Genomic DNA, 16,221 nt, shown 5'->3' on the forward strand with positions numbered 1-16,221 from the left:
ACATGGTGTTTAGGGCCGCTGCAATGTTTTAGTGGCTTGTTTCTTTTCAGACATATAACTACAGTCCTTACTCTTGTCTTTTCCTCTGGTTGTCACGGCTGTTGAAACCGAGTCTCGGAGTAGCATTTGATAATTAGAATCCATTTTGTTTTTCTAATCCGCCGTCCAAGGCCGCTAATTTCTCGAGGTCAATGAATGTCATGAGCACTGTGGCCACTCTTTATTCTCGCCATGTCGGCAAACAGGTCTTGCATCAGCCAAAGAAGTTGCGTTGGTTTCGTTGAGTTGCCCGTTGCTGAACACCTCACTTGGCTTCCTGTGTTCTTCCAAAGTCCAACTTTTGCCATTTCATGAAACAGCCACTCAGAAAAGCCAAGGCCCCCGAGGCCACGATCACGTACTGCAGGTCGGCGATCACACCCGCAACTTCCCCCACGACGAACTGAACCACGTCACGGTCCGCAGTAGCCCAGATTCTGGATTCCAGCCCCGCCAAAGCTTCGCGAATGTCATACTCGCTGTATCCCAGTGCAGAAAGGGGGGCGTGGAGGCGGCTGTAGCCAAGGTTCTGGAAGATGCAGCCTGCCAGGGCGAGCGTGATGGAAATGCCGCCCAGCTGCACCATGATGAAGAGGGCCGTGGCGTCGAGGCGTCGATCCGCGGGCACGCTTTGCGTCAAGATGGCAACGCCGGTCTGCCACATGCATCCGGTCCCGGCGCCGATAAGGGTGCTGGCCCCCATGATCCGACCCTCGGAGCTTTGGACTGTGAGTTGCGACTGAAGCCCGGCACCTGCCATGGTCAAGACGCCGCCGATAACGTAGAATGGAGCGTATCTGCCAATGACGGGGATCAGGCCGGCCATGACGATCGTGAAGGCGATGAAGGTAAAGATGAAGGGCAAGAGCCGGACCGCAGCCTGCATCGGCTCCAACCCCTTGGTGAAGGCCAGGAACAAGGGGGTGTAATAGAGGGCGATGCCGTAGCAGCTTCCAGCGGCGAACGTCCCAAGGCAGACCAGAACAACTGTCCTGTCTTTCAGGAGGTCCGCTGGAATGCTCCGGTTCTCTTTGCTGGTGAAGAGGCTGAAGTATTGCTGCAAAAAGTAGACGACGTAGATGACGCCGACGACCACCCAGGCCGTGATGGCCGAGTGTGAAGACCAGGCCCACGTGGATCCGCTGAAGATGAGAGCGGAGCACAAGAGGATGAAGCCGGCCATATGGAGTACCACGCCGATCCAGTCGATGGCGCGAAGTCCTTTAACAATCGGTAGGCCGGGCGCCAGACGGATTGAGGGGAGTGCCACAAAGTTGAGTATGGCCATGATGGAGAGGATTGGCAAGTTGAGATACATCGCCTAGATATGCATTAGCATCAGTACTAACCCTCTTGCTAAGTCAAACGAGCTGTCGATCACTTACCCATCTCCATGTGGCACTCTGGCTTTCAGCAAAGGCCCCTCCAATGACAGGGCCCACGGTGAGACCAACTGCCCAGGAAACTGCCATCACACCTTGAAGGCGAGGCAACTCTGCGGGGGAAGAGAGAAGCACATTGACAACAATACAACTATTCAAGACCTGTTAGCGAGACGGGGGAGAGGAGGCTTGATGCCAAGACGGCTTCAAATGTGTGTAGCTCACAGCTGGTAGATACCGGCTCCCCCAACACCCGCAATGGCGCGACCGACAATGACCGAGTTTATGCTAGTCGCTGAACCCGAGACTGCGGCACCGATGATGAAGATCAGGGTATACAAGACCATCTGCGATTTCACGTTGCCGAGGATCGCGAGCTTGCGGACGAGCGGGACCATGCACACTTGCGTTGCGGTGTACCCCGTGGCAACCCACGGCAGGAGGTGGACATTTCCGAACTCTGAGTAGATTGGAGGTTGGATGTTCGCGATGTTGCTGACGTCGTACCCTGGCAGTTGACACTGGCGTCAGTCGGTTGAAAGAACAGTCTGGATCAAGGCCTTGGGGCAATCTCTGGGGAAAAGGCTACATACCAAGGAGCAGGCCTCCCAAGATAAAGGCTGACTGAACACAAGGCCACCTCCAAGATGCCCAGCCCTCTCTCGGGTGTTTCCGTTGGTTCGCCGCATCGCTGGTCTCCTCGGTCACGGAAGAAACGACGTCTGCGTCAGGGCCGCTATGCTCAATGTCGCACTCCAAAGGGCGCTTCTCATCCGTCGTCATGGCTCGGATGAGGTCTTTGCCTTCGATGAACCACAAAAGGCGAGAGAATGCAACGAGGACGAAATCCACCCTTCAATGGACTAACAAAGTTGCGGCGCGGCGGCGACGGGCGTTAAATACCAACAGCGGCTCGCGCCGCGCTCTCCCGTTGGAGGAACATGCACACATACCTCCTTATCACTCTTCCCAAGCCCTTACGGTAAGGGCCCTTGCATTTCGGTTTCTGGATAATCTGGCTCTGTGGCTTCAACCTCGAATCAGCGGCCGGGACCAACAGACCAGTTGTGATATCGATTTTTTTAGATGGGTCTCGAACCATACAATCCCGGTGATGGAAGCAAACAAGTGACCCTAATCAGGAAAGTAGGTCAGATAGCGGATGGGAACCAACGGCAACTGACGTGATGCGCCTGCAGGCCGTTGTTGGTCGGACCATGACATCTCGGCAATTAATATGCCCAACTTCCGCAAGAGACATTGCGGTGTTTTACAGATAGTTCTCTGCGTTTTCCGAGGCGATATAGTCACATTCAATGCATCGGACAAAGCCGTATCAACAAAGCCTGAGATGAGCCTGATATGCAGAGCCTGAGTGACCGGATTTTGATCATGTGGCACATCGAGCGGGCGACGGAACTCCGGGAGCTCAGCGCCTCTCTCTATCTGATGATAGTACCTCCTTCGGTAGCGACCATGTCTCTTCTGGCCTTGGTTGGTTGTCATTGCGTGTATCCTGGTAGAATTCCCGTGCCGGCAGGGTGAAGGACCACCCATGGATGCCGGTTGTAGGGAAACTGTTGGGAATTGAACCAGGAAATGAAGAACCTGGGAACATTAAGGACTCTCGTTCCATTGTGAGCACCCCGTCCCCTTGTCGGCGGCTAAAAAAGACTTGGCTGGCTAGCAGCCCCTGGTCGGCTCCAACTCATCGAGTAACTACAGCGACAGTTGATCAGTCCAACGAGATTTCAATTCATGCGTTCGCGGCATAGCACATTAGCAGACGAGAACTCTCAAATACAGCCAACTTATGACACCATTATGCGCGAGCCTCTGATGTTCACTCGACAGATCAGGACAACTGATGAGTTCTTTTAGTTACTTGATAATCCCTTTGAATGGTAAACTCGTGGTCAAAATATCGAATAAAGGGCTATTATTACCCATGGACACTATTTTAGAACAAAGCCCCAGTGCCATGTTACCTCTAGAGCTATCAGGATTGTAAGCTGGTTTGGTGTTCCCGTGTAGGCCGAGTGAAACATTCTCGAAGGCTCCGCTTCTGGCTCCGGGATCCACTATTGATCGGTTCACCGACCGAATGCCGTCGGCCAACACACCGGATCTTCGACCCTAACCAAAAATCTCATGTTCCTGACAGGACAGCGAAGAGTTAAGATGTCGCTATTACCTCCCCCGGCAAAAGCATGAGCAAAAGATTTGGATGTGCCCAGAGGCGGATTCGAACCGCCGTCAACACGGATCGCTGTATAGAAGAACCACAACGTATCATCCTAACCAACTAGACGATCTGGGCTACTAGGGCTTGTGACCCTTGCTTGACGGGGCTGCTCCCAAACCACATCAAGATTCCTTGCTCTCGCTCGAGCCGATGCAAATCGGATTGTCTTTCCAGTAACCATTCCTAAGATTCACTGCGTTTCTGTTTCTAGATCTTCCTGTGCTTGGGCCTGAGAGTATTCTCCTACAAAACCCATGTTTCTAGGGGGAAGCTTAGCCATATATTTATTCACTGCGTCGATATTCTCTCAGGCGACAGACGACACACGCTATTACGGCGCTCCCATCCCTGTTGTCTGAGTGGTTTTCACCACCGTCCCGCCTGACAGTCAGATTAAATTTTTCTGGATGTATGACCAAACTCTTATTACATTTTAATAGTTTCCTGGCATCGTAGAAGCTCAGATTGCTATCTGGTTATCTAATGGTCTGCAATCAAATACCTCGGCTGGGTTCTTGAAATCGTATAGCGAGAATGATGCACTGCTGAGTCCTAGGTATTGCCACCTTTCAAATTTGTTTTGTCACAAGTAACTGGTTGCTTTCTTTGATTATCTTTGATGCTGAATCGAGTTGTTTAAAGCCCGCAAAGCACCGCTGGTTGTGTCAAAGGACAGTCTTCCGAAGGCTAAGTCTTCGGACAATCCGTGATTACCTTCCTAATCAAGTCTATTGTTCACGAGGGCAACGCACATCATCTTCACCACCCTTGACCTGTCGAACAATACAGCTGGTATCCGGTCTCTGATTCTATACATAAGAGCGTCATTCGTCCAGTCAACCTAGACAACTTTTGATCCCGACACACTTCATCAACTCAACCGGGCTTCCACTTACTCACACCCTTGCTTACCATTAATCCAATTCACCCCACAAGCAGTCAAAGTAAGTAGTACCACTCTCATCAAAGCTAACTTCAGACCAGATTCCCAACAAATCCCCACCGTCGGCAAGAGCAACAGCAATCAGGATGGACCCTTACCGAAACCATCGTGACTATGGCGTGGGATCGAGCGGTGGATACTTTCCATCTAACCCGGGTTACTTTCCATCTAGCCAGGGAACTTTTCCATCCAACCCGGGATACTTCCCATCTGGCCAGGGATACTTTCCATCTAGCCAGGGACAGCGCTCCAACCTCGACCGGAACGACAATGACACCAACAACCGCACCGGTCGTCCGACTTGGATCCCGAGCCGTGATGCAAGGCCATCTCAACCTGCGGCGGCTTCCCTCGGTCGTCAGGCTTATCAAGCTGCACACATGTTCCCATACAATGATGATCACCTCAGGAGAGCGATGTGGCAAACAATAAACCCGGCCTCTGTTTACCGACGAGGCCGATACGTCCCCACGGCAGCCGCCTCTCACCCCATTCCGATGCCCGATTTCCTCCGTAGAGTGTCGGCCGACAGACGCTCCCAGCAGCCGAGACCGGAAGTTCTCCGGCCTCCCAGGCATGTTCCCACCACTAACCAACAGGTCGTCAGAGTGTGTCCCCAGTGCAGGGAGGTCCCGCTGGGTCCCGGTCCCGTCGTGAACGGCCAGCCCACCTACCCCGTCTGCGAGGAGTGCCGCCAGACCAACATCAGACAGCAGGTCCTCCGCGGCATCGCTGCGGAGGCGCTCGTGGAACTCAGCCGCCGTGCTGTTGTCCACTCGCCCGGCCGCGCCGACCGAGAAGAATCCGGGCCGGGCCGGGACCTCTCCGAATCCCGCCCAGTCCCCAAACCCACTCAGGGGTTTCTGTGCCTGCGGTGCAAGAGACCAGGCGTGCCCTCGGCACCCGGTCGCCGGCGCTGCGTGGAGTGCATCTGCGTCCTCGTCGCCTTCGGTCCGGACAAGGGTGGACAAACGGTAGAGGTAGGGAATGGTTCCAATGCTAACCCACGACAGGACGAGCCCGAGCACGGGAGCTGGCACACGTGCAACGGCTGCTTCAGGAACCAGGTGCCCCCCGGCGAGGGGAAATGTCACGACTGCGTCGACCGGCTCGCCTCGGAGGCTCAGGCCTCGACTACCCTCGCGGCGGCGGCGGCCACCTGCGTCATCTGCGAGAGCGAGCCCGCCGCCAACGAGAAAGCCTACTGCAACAACTGCGAGGTCGAGGGCTCGCGTGGCATGGGCGCGAGCGTCATGCTGGACACCAAGCAGTGCACCGCCTGCGGCGAGGAGGTGGACAACACGGCGGACGACGGGCTCTGCTGGGACTGCCGCATGCCTCCTCGGAGCCCAGACGAGCGTGATGACGAGGAATGGCTCGAGAACGAGATTGAAACGTGGGAAGACGGTCCTTCGCGGCAGCAGCAGCAGTCGGGCAGAGACAAGATGTGCGGTTGTCTGAGGAACGCCGCCCGCTGGGGCCGGATGCTGTGCAACGACTGCTATGAGGCTCTCCGCAGCGTCGATAGGAGGGGCTGGGCCGACTGGAAGCGGAGGAACTGGCCCAGCAAGGCGAGGCGCGTTGCTCGCAGAAGAGAGGAACAGTCGAGTTGGAGGTAGTGAGGCGGGTTTCTCGGGCTGAGCCCGATCCGGGCAGTCTCTCACTTCACGGTGGGAACGGGTCGTGGATTCCAAGGTAGGTAAGTGATTGCTGTATATGAGCGTGTCCGGTTAGATGCTTCGACTGTTTTTAGGGTGTTATTGTTGGCGTTGGTAGCTTCAGGGTGTAGGGTTTGGGTGTTTTTTGATCGCGTAGATATCCGTCCAGCAAGCGCATCTTGTAACAAGCCAGCAACCCCAAGACCTTTTGACTTTCTTCACCTAGATGATCTCGGTAGAAGTCAAGTCAAGTCACTGAACAAAAGAGGCCAACAACTTTCCTCGGCTGGTGTTTCTCGAGCCCAAGAAACACGCAGCATACATAGAGGCAGGCGCCTTTCGTATCAATGCTGGAGCAAGCCTGGCAAAACGTGTTCGAACGACCGAGACCTGAGTTGATAAGCATCACATCCGTCACGGCCTTCGACGGGGAGGTTTCATGGGAGAATCAACTTTGCTTTTATTTCGTCATGCTCAACCCCGCAGCCGCAGCCATGTTAAATTATATTCGTCCCTGTCCTGCAGAACTCGAGAAACGGGACAAGGCCACAAATGCTCTACATCGATCACGACAAACCAGATGCTTGCTTGTATGCCCCCCTCCTCCTTTACATGCCGTTGGCGCGTCTTCCGCCGCGTTTGCTCCTGTCGATGTGGCCCTGCAGCACCTTGCGCGTCTGCACCAGACTCCTCTTGTTCTTGAACTTGGCCTTGTTCAGCGTCATCAAGAAGTTCTTCTGGCGGGCCTTCTCCTTGTTGGTCGTGCTCTTGCCCTCGGCGTCCTTCTTGGACCGGCGGATGGCCTGCGTCGACTTGTGCTCGTCGCGGCCCGGCTTGCCCTCCTTGGCCATCGCCACCCTCTCCTCCTTGGTCGTCTTGCGCAGCCTGGCCGGCGCCTCGATCTGCTCCGCCGTGAGGCCGTCGTCGGCGTGGCGCGCCAGAGCCTTCTCGATCTCCTTTTGACGCTTCGACGAGCGGTTGCCCAGCGTCTTGTTCAGACTGGCTTCCATGCGCAGCTCCTGGAGCTTCTGGAGGTCGGCCGGCGTAAGAATCGTCGTCGTCGCGAGCTTTTGTATCCTCTCGATCTCGGCTGCGGAGTCCTCTTCGTCCTCGTCCTCCTCCGAGTCGGATCCGTCCTCTCCTGTCCTGCGCTTCTTCGGCGCGGGCTCGTCATCCTCATCTTCCGAGTGCTCGACGTTGATCCAGCCGCCAGAGTCGTCGCTGTCGTCCGAGTCGACTTCCCAGTCTTCGGACTTGTAGCCATCTTCCTCCTCGTCTTCCTTGTCGGAGCCGTCCTCGGGGAGACCCTTGGCGGCGCGCTTGAGCTTGCGCTGCTCCTCCTTCCACTTGGCCAGCAGTTCGATGCCCTCGATGCCTCCGACCGCTTGCTCTCCGAACCTCTTCGTCTTGATCTCGCCGCTCCTCAAGCCCATGGATGCGTCCTTGCCTCTGTCCCTCTTCACCAGCAAGTCCGCGCCGACTTCCCTGTAGAGCGACAAAAGACCCTTGGCAGCCATCATAGTTCCCTTGTCCTTGCTCTTGCGGTACTGGACAAGATCCTGCAGCAGCGTGTCGGTCATCGCCAGGGGCTGTCTTGCGCAGATTTCGCGGATGGCGTTAAGACCGGCGGCGGCTACTTCGGAGGCGGCGGCTTCTGAGACAAACTCGTTGGCAATCTTCTGGATGAGCGGCTCGACCGCATCCGGGGGCACCAGGCTATGCGTTCCCTGGGCCAGCGAGGCCAGGTAGGAGGTGACGGACTCTTGGCGGGGTGTGAGGAACTTGATGAACCACGAGTACAGGCTGATGATGGTGAGCTGGTGGAGACCGACCAGTCTCGTCACCAGCTGCAGGACAAGCAGTTTGTTCTCGTGCGCCAGCTTCGTCTTGGTGTTCTGCAGGTGCTTCTGGAAGACGTTCTCGGCGAAGCCCTGCGGGTCGTGCAACAGGTGGAAGGCGGAGAAGTTGAGCGGGTGAGGCTTCGCCTTGCCACGCTCCTGCTTGTGGATCTTGGCGACGGCCTTCTTGTAGGCATTCGCCTGCTTCTTGGACTTCTTGTTGATGCCGATCTGATGCTTCATCTTGTTCAGGTCAATCTCCTCCTCGTCGCTGCTGTCGTCTTCCAGCTCCTCGCGCTCCTTGTCTCCGCCGAGGAAGAACCGCACGGCGCCGATGACGACCTTTTCGTTGTCGGAGAGGGCCGCCTCCTTCATGACGTCGACGGTCTTCGCGTCGGTCCAGATCTGGCGCTTCCACAGCTCGCGGGTGAGCTTCACGGCCCAGATGGCCTTTGGCGAAGTGCGATCGGCCGTGATCAGGTTGTAGAGGACGGTCTGAATTGTGCGGTTGAGGGGGTGGTTTGTCGCCTTGGAGTTCGCGTTGCGCATCTCGGTAAGGATCTTCTGGAAGAGGAGTGTCCGCAGAGTCTTGCTCGGCGAGGAAACAAGGATCGGGAACAGCGTCGTCAGAAAGGTCGTTGAGTCGATGACTTCCTTCTTGCGCAGCAGCGCCAGACTTCCGACAATCTTCTCGCGGAGCTCGGGGTGCAACACCTCGTGGTGCTGCAGCAGGATCGCCTTCAGGTCGTCGGGGAACGCGACGGCGTGCTTCGGGTACAGGTCCACGGTGTGCGCGAGGAGATCGACCAGGTTATGGAACGACTCGATGTATTCCCTCGTCGCGGTCGTCGGCGAGACGAGGAAGACCTCGCGCTGGCTCTCGTACTGGCCCCATTGCTGGAGGAAGTTCTCCTCGTAGGACTTGGGGTCCCGGCGGATTTTGTACTGCAGACTCGCGCTGTGAAGGTTAGGAATTGACGTATACGACGAACTGGATTGATGCTCACAAGTCGATATCGACCTTCTCAAGGGCGGTGACCTTGCGCTTTCCCATGATTGCTGTCTGTCTGCTTGGATCGAGTGGGCGTGGATGGTGGGAAAATGGCTGAGCGGCAGCGGGGAGCCGCCCGTCAAAAAATCTCGACTGGAACTTTTTGCGTCTTATCGCTATCTCTGAGTTTCTTATCGATAGACCCACTGCGGTCTCCAAGTATGTGGGTCGGGTCGTGCTTGGACCCGGCCCAGTCTACACCGAGCAGCTCATACGTGATTACACCGAAACACACCGAAATACCCTGAATCACATCGAGTAGAACGCCGATGGACTTTCATCTCAGGCTGCCTACCTCCCGTCCAACGTAGAACTCAGCGAATAATAACTTTCAATATACCACAGTTTGTTTTTGGAATAAAATGGAAATATTTTCTAATTAAACGGTTTATATTGGTGAAGAACCTGCACTTGATTGAGTTGAGAAAGAATTAGCCACGAAATGATCAGTGCACTACATTCAGAAACTTGACCGCCGAAAGTGATCATTGGAATGATAACAAAACACCACTATGGTGTATATTCCCCATCAATAGACTTTCTTCCAGGCAAATCCGTGTTGTGCATGAGTCTGCTTGATGAGTTCCAGCCCTTTCTCCCACATCTGCATTTTCTTTTCCACAGGTATCACAGCATTAGGTACTGTGTCAATGTCAGCCAACCTCTTGTGACATGGCGTAGAGATAGCAAGCTCACCTTCTAGCCATCCGTGAAATGCTTCCTCCACGTACACAGCCTCGACGCTACCCCCTGGCTTCCGTTTATCTTCCCGCTCTCTCCGAACACGCTCCACAAACGTCAGCTGCTCCTGCACTAGGATGTCGACGGCGGCAACCACGAGCAACATTCTCTCGGGCAGGGTTTCCTCGCGGGCCAAGCAGGGACTCAGTCGCGGATTGTCCAAGTCCTTTTCCCTCGACGGCGCCGCGTACGAATCGTACAGCAGCTGCATGAACGACATGGGATCCCGCTTCGGGAAAGCCGCCGGGCGCGGTTTATCCTCCGGCCTCGGACGGAGGTCGACCGGCGCGTAAAACGTCACCGCGGCGCGAATGGCAAACTCGTCAGACGGTATCCCCTGGCTCGCCGCCAGGACCAGGTTTCCACCTGCCGAGGCGCCCGAGACCGTCATCAGCGTCGGGTCCGCGCCGAGCTCCTCCGCGGCATGACGTCGGAGCCACGCGAGCGCCGCGTCGACGTCGTCGATGGCGGCCGGGAACGGGTGTACGGGCGCGAGGCGGTAGCTCAGAGCGACGACAACGGCCCCCGTCTCCGCCGCCAGGAGCGAGCAGAACGGCACGCTCGCCTCGGGGACGCCCCCGACGAAGCCGCCCGCGTGGCAGTCGACGTGCAGGGGCCGCAGGCCGTTTCGGCCGGTCCCTGTGCCAGATGCGTGCCTGAACAGGAGCGCGCGGAGGGAGCGCTCGGGGCCGAGGGGTATGTGTATCACGGTATAAGGGCGACGGAAGAGGTACGGTCCCACGGCGAGGGAGTTTGTGAGGAAGACTATCGGTTGGAGGGCGAGGAGACGCCAGCGGAGGGGCCAAGGGAGGTGGCGGCCGAAGACGAGGGCGTCAAGGGCGGGCCGAACGAAGGCGAGGGCGATGCTTTTGAGTGAGCGAGGCATCTTCGTATCGATCAAGGCGCTTCGCTATGAGGTGTTCGTGAAACAAGCTGTTGGGGGACATTCCTTGCGACCAAGGCGCACGATGAGTTCAACAAGTGCAACAGTTATAAAGTACACATGCATTCAGCTGACGGCGTCGCGCAGGGTCATGAGGCATAAGACACAAGTAACAATCTTTTCAGCTTCTGACGCAACGCCGAGCGTAAGGCGGGACAATTTGAGACCGACGAGTCGAATGGCCAGCCGCCCGACCATCGTCTCCCAGGGATGACTCGGGCTCCAACGAACCCCCGCCATGTTCCCCCTTTCCCCCCCTTTCAATCAGAGGCACGCGGGAAACACGATCGAAGCGGGCCATCCGCTGCGGGTTTCGAAACATTCTCTGGGGAATGCTGCGTCTGAACATGGGAGGGCTGGGGGGGGGGGGGGGGGGGTAAATGTGGTGTGGGGGGTTAACGGCGAACAGAGTTCGGATGATGGGAAAAGATCGACACTCTGTCCCGACCCAGAGTCGTGGAACATTCGTCCGGCGATGCATCCGAGACGGGGGGAAGGGGATCACGCAATCTGCAGGCTCTTTGTCGAGACATGAGGCTCAATAGACTTGGCCGAACCAACACAGAACACACACGGGGTCAGAGTTGCTGCAATCTCAATTCTCTATCCACCATGAGTTTGCTGCAAGAGACAGTTACTGGATGGACTTTCATGCCATGTGAGATTCCTCATGTCAGCACGTGGCTTGCAGCAAAAGCAAGCGAGGCCAACTTAAGACACGATGTCGGTTCTTTGATAACGCTGCAATCACGACTTTCAAAAGTGCCTCTTACATTTCATTTCACGAACACGGACCACCAGTCAGTTACATATACTACAGTAAGTCGGGCTCATTTGGATCGTAAATGGCCGATGTTGGTTTATCAAGTCTACGCTATCTGGCATCGAGGTAACAGGCCCATTGCTCGGGCTCATACTTACTTACACATCACGTCTCACCATTTGAGGAGGAATCGAAGGAGCGCGGACAAATTAGTCTTAATTATTACACATGAATTTGAATATCATACCAGCAACAGGGCCAAACCCAGTCAGAGCTGGTGCCCGTGTCACCCATCAAGTCGGTCGTGAACGTTTTCCTTCGTAAATACGCGTGCCCCAAACCACCAAGTTCGTTTTACTCCGTCTGCGTTATGAGAACCAGCTGCTTCGGAGAGAGAGAGAGAGAGAGAGAGAGAGAGACGACAAGAGAAGCCAGTAGAGAGTGAATGATCAAGTCCATTGAATTCGTAGTCAAGGGGGTTGTCTCATGATGATCATGATGACCCAAGGGAACGAGGACGAGATCGTCCTTGCCCCATCCAAAAGCTCTTCCGACTTCACCGTCGCCTCCCGTTTCCCTCCCTCGCCCTTAGCAGCGGGCCTCGAAATGAAGACGAACGGCCTTTCTCATCCTTTCAACCCTTCCATCCCCACGTCTGGCGAGACGCTTACAAGTCTGCGTGCCCACGTTAGCATACCATTCATCACTGGGCTCGGCGCCATCCAAGGAAAACTTACCCTCGCAGTAGTCGACGGTGGTGGTGACGGTGACGGTGGGGCGGGGAGCAGTGCTGGTGACAGCGGTGATGCCCCAGCAAGAGCAGGCAGAGGAGTACTCGGCGGCGTCGTCGCAAGAAGAGGCGTAGGCCGGGATGGCGGTGGGGAGCTCCGTGACCTGGCGGTTGGCGATCTGGCCGTCGCGGCGGAGGCGGGCAGGGGCAGCGGTGACGGTGATGGTGACGGTGCTATAGGGCGCGGTGTTAGTCACACAGAGGCCCCCAATCTTGCATTATCTCCGCCTCCCGTCTAACGAAGAGCAGGGCTAGCAGGAACGGGATGGGAGAAGGCGACGTACGTAGGGGAGGGGGTGACGGTGGCCTGGAGGAAGGACGAGCAGTCGGCCTTGCGGGAGGTGAGGGGCAGGAGGCCCTCGCGGGTACCGGTGACCTGACGGTTGCAGTTGTTGCCGGAGCACTCGCGCTTCTCAAGGACGGAGCCGAGAGCGAAGCTGACGAGGGAGAGGATGACGGCGGCCTTCATTTTGACGGTTGGGGTGGGTGAAGGGATCTTTGCTGGGAGACGATCGACTGAGGTCCTAAGAGATGGATGGGGAGGCCTTGATTCGATGGATCTGGTAGGAAGTCGGTGGATGAGAGGAAAGGGGAAGGGGGAGAGAGAGAAAGCTACATGGAGGCGAGGGCACCGTGATATATAATCGCAAGACTGCTGCTGGACATGACGGATGGGGAGTTGAGAAGACGGGGGGAGCGGGTAGATAGGCCAAGCCCGCAGATGGACAAACAGAGCAAGTAATGGTACAACTCGCGGCAGGTCAATACGAAGCGCAGCAACCAGACGCAAGAGGGCGAGAGAAAGAAGCGGAGTTCACCCGCCCTTCTGGGCAACGTCCAGAAGAGGCGATGGGGTGGCGGGTCATCGACGGGGCCTTGGGATAAACGGACAAGGGGGGACCAAGCTCAATGGCGAAGAAACAACATCGAGGGTGTAAAATCATTGTGGAAAAGCCAGGCTCCCCGGCACGGTAACACCCTGTTCCTGAGCACTAGACAGGACCAGGGGTGGGGATGAAAGAGGAGAGGGGGGAGGAGGGATAGAGAGCATGGGGAGAAGAGACTCTCAGCGAGGAACATCCGCCTTCTCTTTGCGTGGTTACAATTCCCACCTATCAGCAAGCGGAGCGTCCGCATGAGGCAGGTTGGGAGAGTGTGTGGGCTCCCAGGCTGGAGTTTGCCTCGCAGTAGGAAGATGAACATGCGCATCCATCGCAGGCGTAGGCGTAGCATATCCGTAGAAAGGGTTGGCCCGCGTAACCTGTCATGGCCGGCCCTCGGTCGAGGAACGCGTGCGCCTCCCCCCTCTGTGGCCTAGGGAACCGTGAAATGATTTTCCACACCCTCCCCTTCGCCCTCGCTAATGCTATCTCGGCGGGGGGAGTTCATCCAATACAGCCTAGCTCCGAGTTGGGCGCAGGGGATTCCTGAGAGAGCCCCCCCCCCCCCTTCGCCGAGGAACGACGCTGATTCTTTGTCGAGAGCCAAAAGTTGAGAGGGCATTGAGGCGGATGCATGTTAGGGAGAGAGGGAGGAAGTTGCTTGAAGGGCAAAGTTGGGCAAACACCAACCAACTTTATTGCTGGGTACAGAGCCGGACACTATTGAAAACTGCACGACGCGCCACTTGGTTTACATGGGCTTTGTCGGACGACAAACTGAGGTGAGTTTGCCTCCTACCGCGCTTCTGGTGCTCTCGTGGAATTCATGGCGTTCTCCCAAGTCCATTGCTCTCGATTCGGAAAACGGAGCTGCCAGGTGCGGAGGCGATTGGCAGAGACGCACCGAGGCGTAACGGCACGGAAAGGCCATCCGCTGGTAAACACACCAGATGACCGGGGCAAGGGTCGAGAGAGCTAAGTGTGGTTGGTGTACGCTTGGCCCTTCCGGGGGGGGTACAAGAAAACGTGCGACAGACTGAGAACGGGCGAAGAGGAGGAGGGGAAGCCGACCAAAGTCTTGGGACTGCGGAAGAAACATGCGGTCGGAAGGCAAGCCATCTCTCTACCACCTCTCTCTCTTTCTCCTCTTAGCAGACGATGAATGCACGGATACGTAGTGGTGCGCAGCCGGAGATGAGGTGTAGATCTGGGATGCCGTGCCCCCTCGCCGCCTCTCTCTCTCTCTCTCTCTCTCGGATTTGGCTGGGGCGGGTTGAGGGGATTCGAAGGGCCAAGAAACACTTGCTCTAGTCACCGTCACTCGAGTGGAACGACTGCCGGCAACTCGCTGCGGCGTGTTTTGGATCCGGGATAGCCTCACCCAGCTCCCCTCATTCCTCCTCCAAAGGAAGAATTCATCCGTCGCGGCGGCAAAGCCTCGTGATATTTACACCGAGATCTCAGCGCGGGGAAACCCGAGCGTGCATGAGGAAATGAGGAGACGGGCGGAGAGGGAAAGGGGAGAAAAAGAAAGAGAAAAAAAAAAAGGTACGATATGCAGGCGAGTGACAAGGGAGAGTTTACAGGGACTGGGACAGGATAGCCAGCCGCTGCGGGTGACGACAACAAGGACGACTCGGCGATAGGAATAAGGAACAGGCCGGCGATGAGTGAGTGAAGTATGCGTACCTATTAGTGGCAGAGCAAAGGAACCACAGTAAAATCGTAGGTAGAATAAGAAGAAAAGCCTGAATTGGCAGATTGGATAGATGGGACGAATCGTTAGCGGGAGGGGAAAACTGCCAATTGGAATGCGTCGATCGAGGGCCGCGCCGCCGACCTGCATAGGCGATGATGCTGTCCGTGATGATCCGATGCGACACTCGAATTGTGCTCTTTTATGCTCTTCTGTCGATGATGTCGACGCCCAAGAATGAAAGGCAACTTGCGCGTGCATCTTTTTATACCAACTTTCCATAACCTAGGCCGTTGCAGAGGTTGTCTAGACTCTTGTAACGATAGGGTCCTTCTCCGCCCCCCCAAAGTTGTCGACGCCATCATCTCTGACCAACTCTTTTCCATCAACGTCAACCTGGTCGCCGCGCGGGACAGAACTCTGATTAGCGACTGGAGTCTGTCGGGGCGGTTTGTGTCTGCTCTCGTTAATCGAGCGACAGCGCCTACAGGTAGGTAGATCCAGCCGGCCAACATGAGAGAGGGGGGGGAGGGGGACCCCCGCCGATGAGCGGAGTAGGTATGGCCCTCTATGAAGCTTTAAGCTTATGAGCTCTGCTATTGCTGTCGACCTCAGGTCCGCTCTCCGGTGGGCAACAGGCGCCGACAGAGCTATTGAAGCATCAGCGTTGCAAGCCGAGACCCATGGGGCCATGCCATGACACGAACACACCCCAAATTGCTCCATGCTACGGATACTACGATGTTACCTCGACGGCCCAGAATAGAGGTTCGCAGGCCTTCGCAGTGTAACCCTCGCCCTGCTCCTGTCACCAGCCCGCCCGGATGATAGCGCCGTCATCTCGCCGGGGCGGCGTCTCCTAGGGGCCTTGGACCAAAAGTCTGTGCCTGTCTCGCCCGCGCCCTTCCCGCGCCGGACGGAGACTGGACTCGTTATCGGCGAACTGGTAGTCCCCAAGCCACCCACCCGAGGCAACGGTCAACTGGGGCTCAGGAACGCGCCGCCCATCCCCCCCCCTCCCCTTCAAATATTCCATCGGCGGTGGCCGTTTTGGAAGGCAAAATCAACTGCCAGACGCCACGCCCACAACTTTGCGTGTTATCAGACAGGGTCCTTGCCGAGAAAGAGAGAGAGAGAACGAGAGAGTGAGACAATTCCCAGGAGAGCGCGCCCCTCTCCGCGCCGATGCGCCACGCCCAATACCAGGAGCCGCTTCACCGAAAGAGGCAGCTGAAAGATTGGGGCGCGGCC

At 56.5% G+C, this 16,221-nt stretch overlaps 5 protein-coding genes across 5 annotated transcripts; 1 reads left to right on the forward strand and 4 right to left on the reverse strand.

Moving 5' to 3' along the window:
* Positions 1-304: 304 nt before the first annotated feature.
* Positions 305-2,204, reverse strand: CH63R_10814 (Major facilitator superfamily transporter; the record flags this gene model as incomplete). Its single annotated transcript, XM_018305788.1, has 4 exons — positions 305-1,360; positions 1,425-1,572; positions 1,647-1,929; positions 2,015-2,204. The coding sequence occupies 4 exons, from the start codon at positions 2,202-2,204 to the stop codon at positions 305-307; spliced, it is 1,677 nt and encodes a 558-aa protein (XP_018155212.1).
* A 2,902-nt stretch (positions 2,205-5,106) lies between these two features.
* CH63R_10815 (uncharacterized protein) lies at positions 5,107-6,228 on the forward strand (the record flags this gene model as incomplete). Its single annotated transcript, XM_018305789.1, has 2 exons — positions 5,107-5,589; positions 5,623-6,228. The coding sequence occupies 2 exons, from the start codon at positions 5,107-5,109 to the stop codon at positions 6,226-6,228; spliced, it is 1,089 nt and encodes a 362-aa protein (XP_018155213.1).
* Positions 6,229-6,875: 647 nt separating this feature from the next.
* On the reverse strand, positions 6,876-9,159 carry CH63R_10816 (Sda1 domain protein; the record flags this gene model as incomplete). Its single annotated transcript, XM_018305790.1, has 2 exons — positions 6,876-9,063; positions 9,113-9,159. 2 exons carry the CDS (start codon positions 9,157-9,159, stop codon positions 6,876-6,878), a joined length of 2,235 nt encoding a protein of 744 aa, XP_018155214.1.
* A 526-nt stretch (positions 9,160-9,685) lies between these two features.
* Positions 9,686-10,783, reverse strand: CH63R_10817 (Lipase esterase family; the record flags this gene model as incomplete). Its single annotated transcript, XM_018305791.1, has 1 exon — positions 9,686-10,783. One exon carries the CDS (start codon positions 10,781-10,783, stop codon positions 9,686-9,688), a length of 1,098 nt encoding a protein of 365 aa, XP_018155215.1.
* A 1,454-nt stretch (positions 10,784-12,237) lies between these two features.
* Positions 12,238-12,862, reverse strand: CH63R_10818 (Cell surface glycoprotein; the record flags this gene model as incomplete). The annotated part of the gene is made up of 3 exons (XM_018305792.1): positions 12,238-12,269; positions 12,341-12,567; positions 12,678-12,862. 3 exons carry the CDS (start codon positions 12,860-12,862, stop codon positions 12,238-12,240), a joined length of 444 nt encoding a protein of 147 aa, XP_018155216.1.
* Between the last annotated feature and the right edge of the window lie 3,359 nt (positions 12,863-16,221).

Source organism: Colletotrichum higginsianum (genome assembly GCF_001672515.1).
Source record: "Colletotrichum higginsianum IMI 349063 chromosome 7 map unlocalized unitig_7, whole genome shotgun sequence".
NCBI classification, from domain to species: Eukaryota; Fungi; Ascomycota; class Sordariomycetes; order Glomerellales; family Glomerellaceae; genus Colletotrichum; species Colletotrichum higginsianum.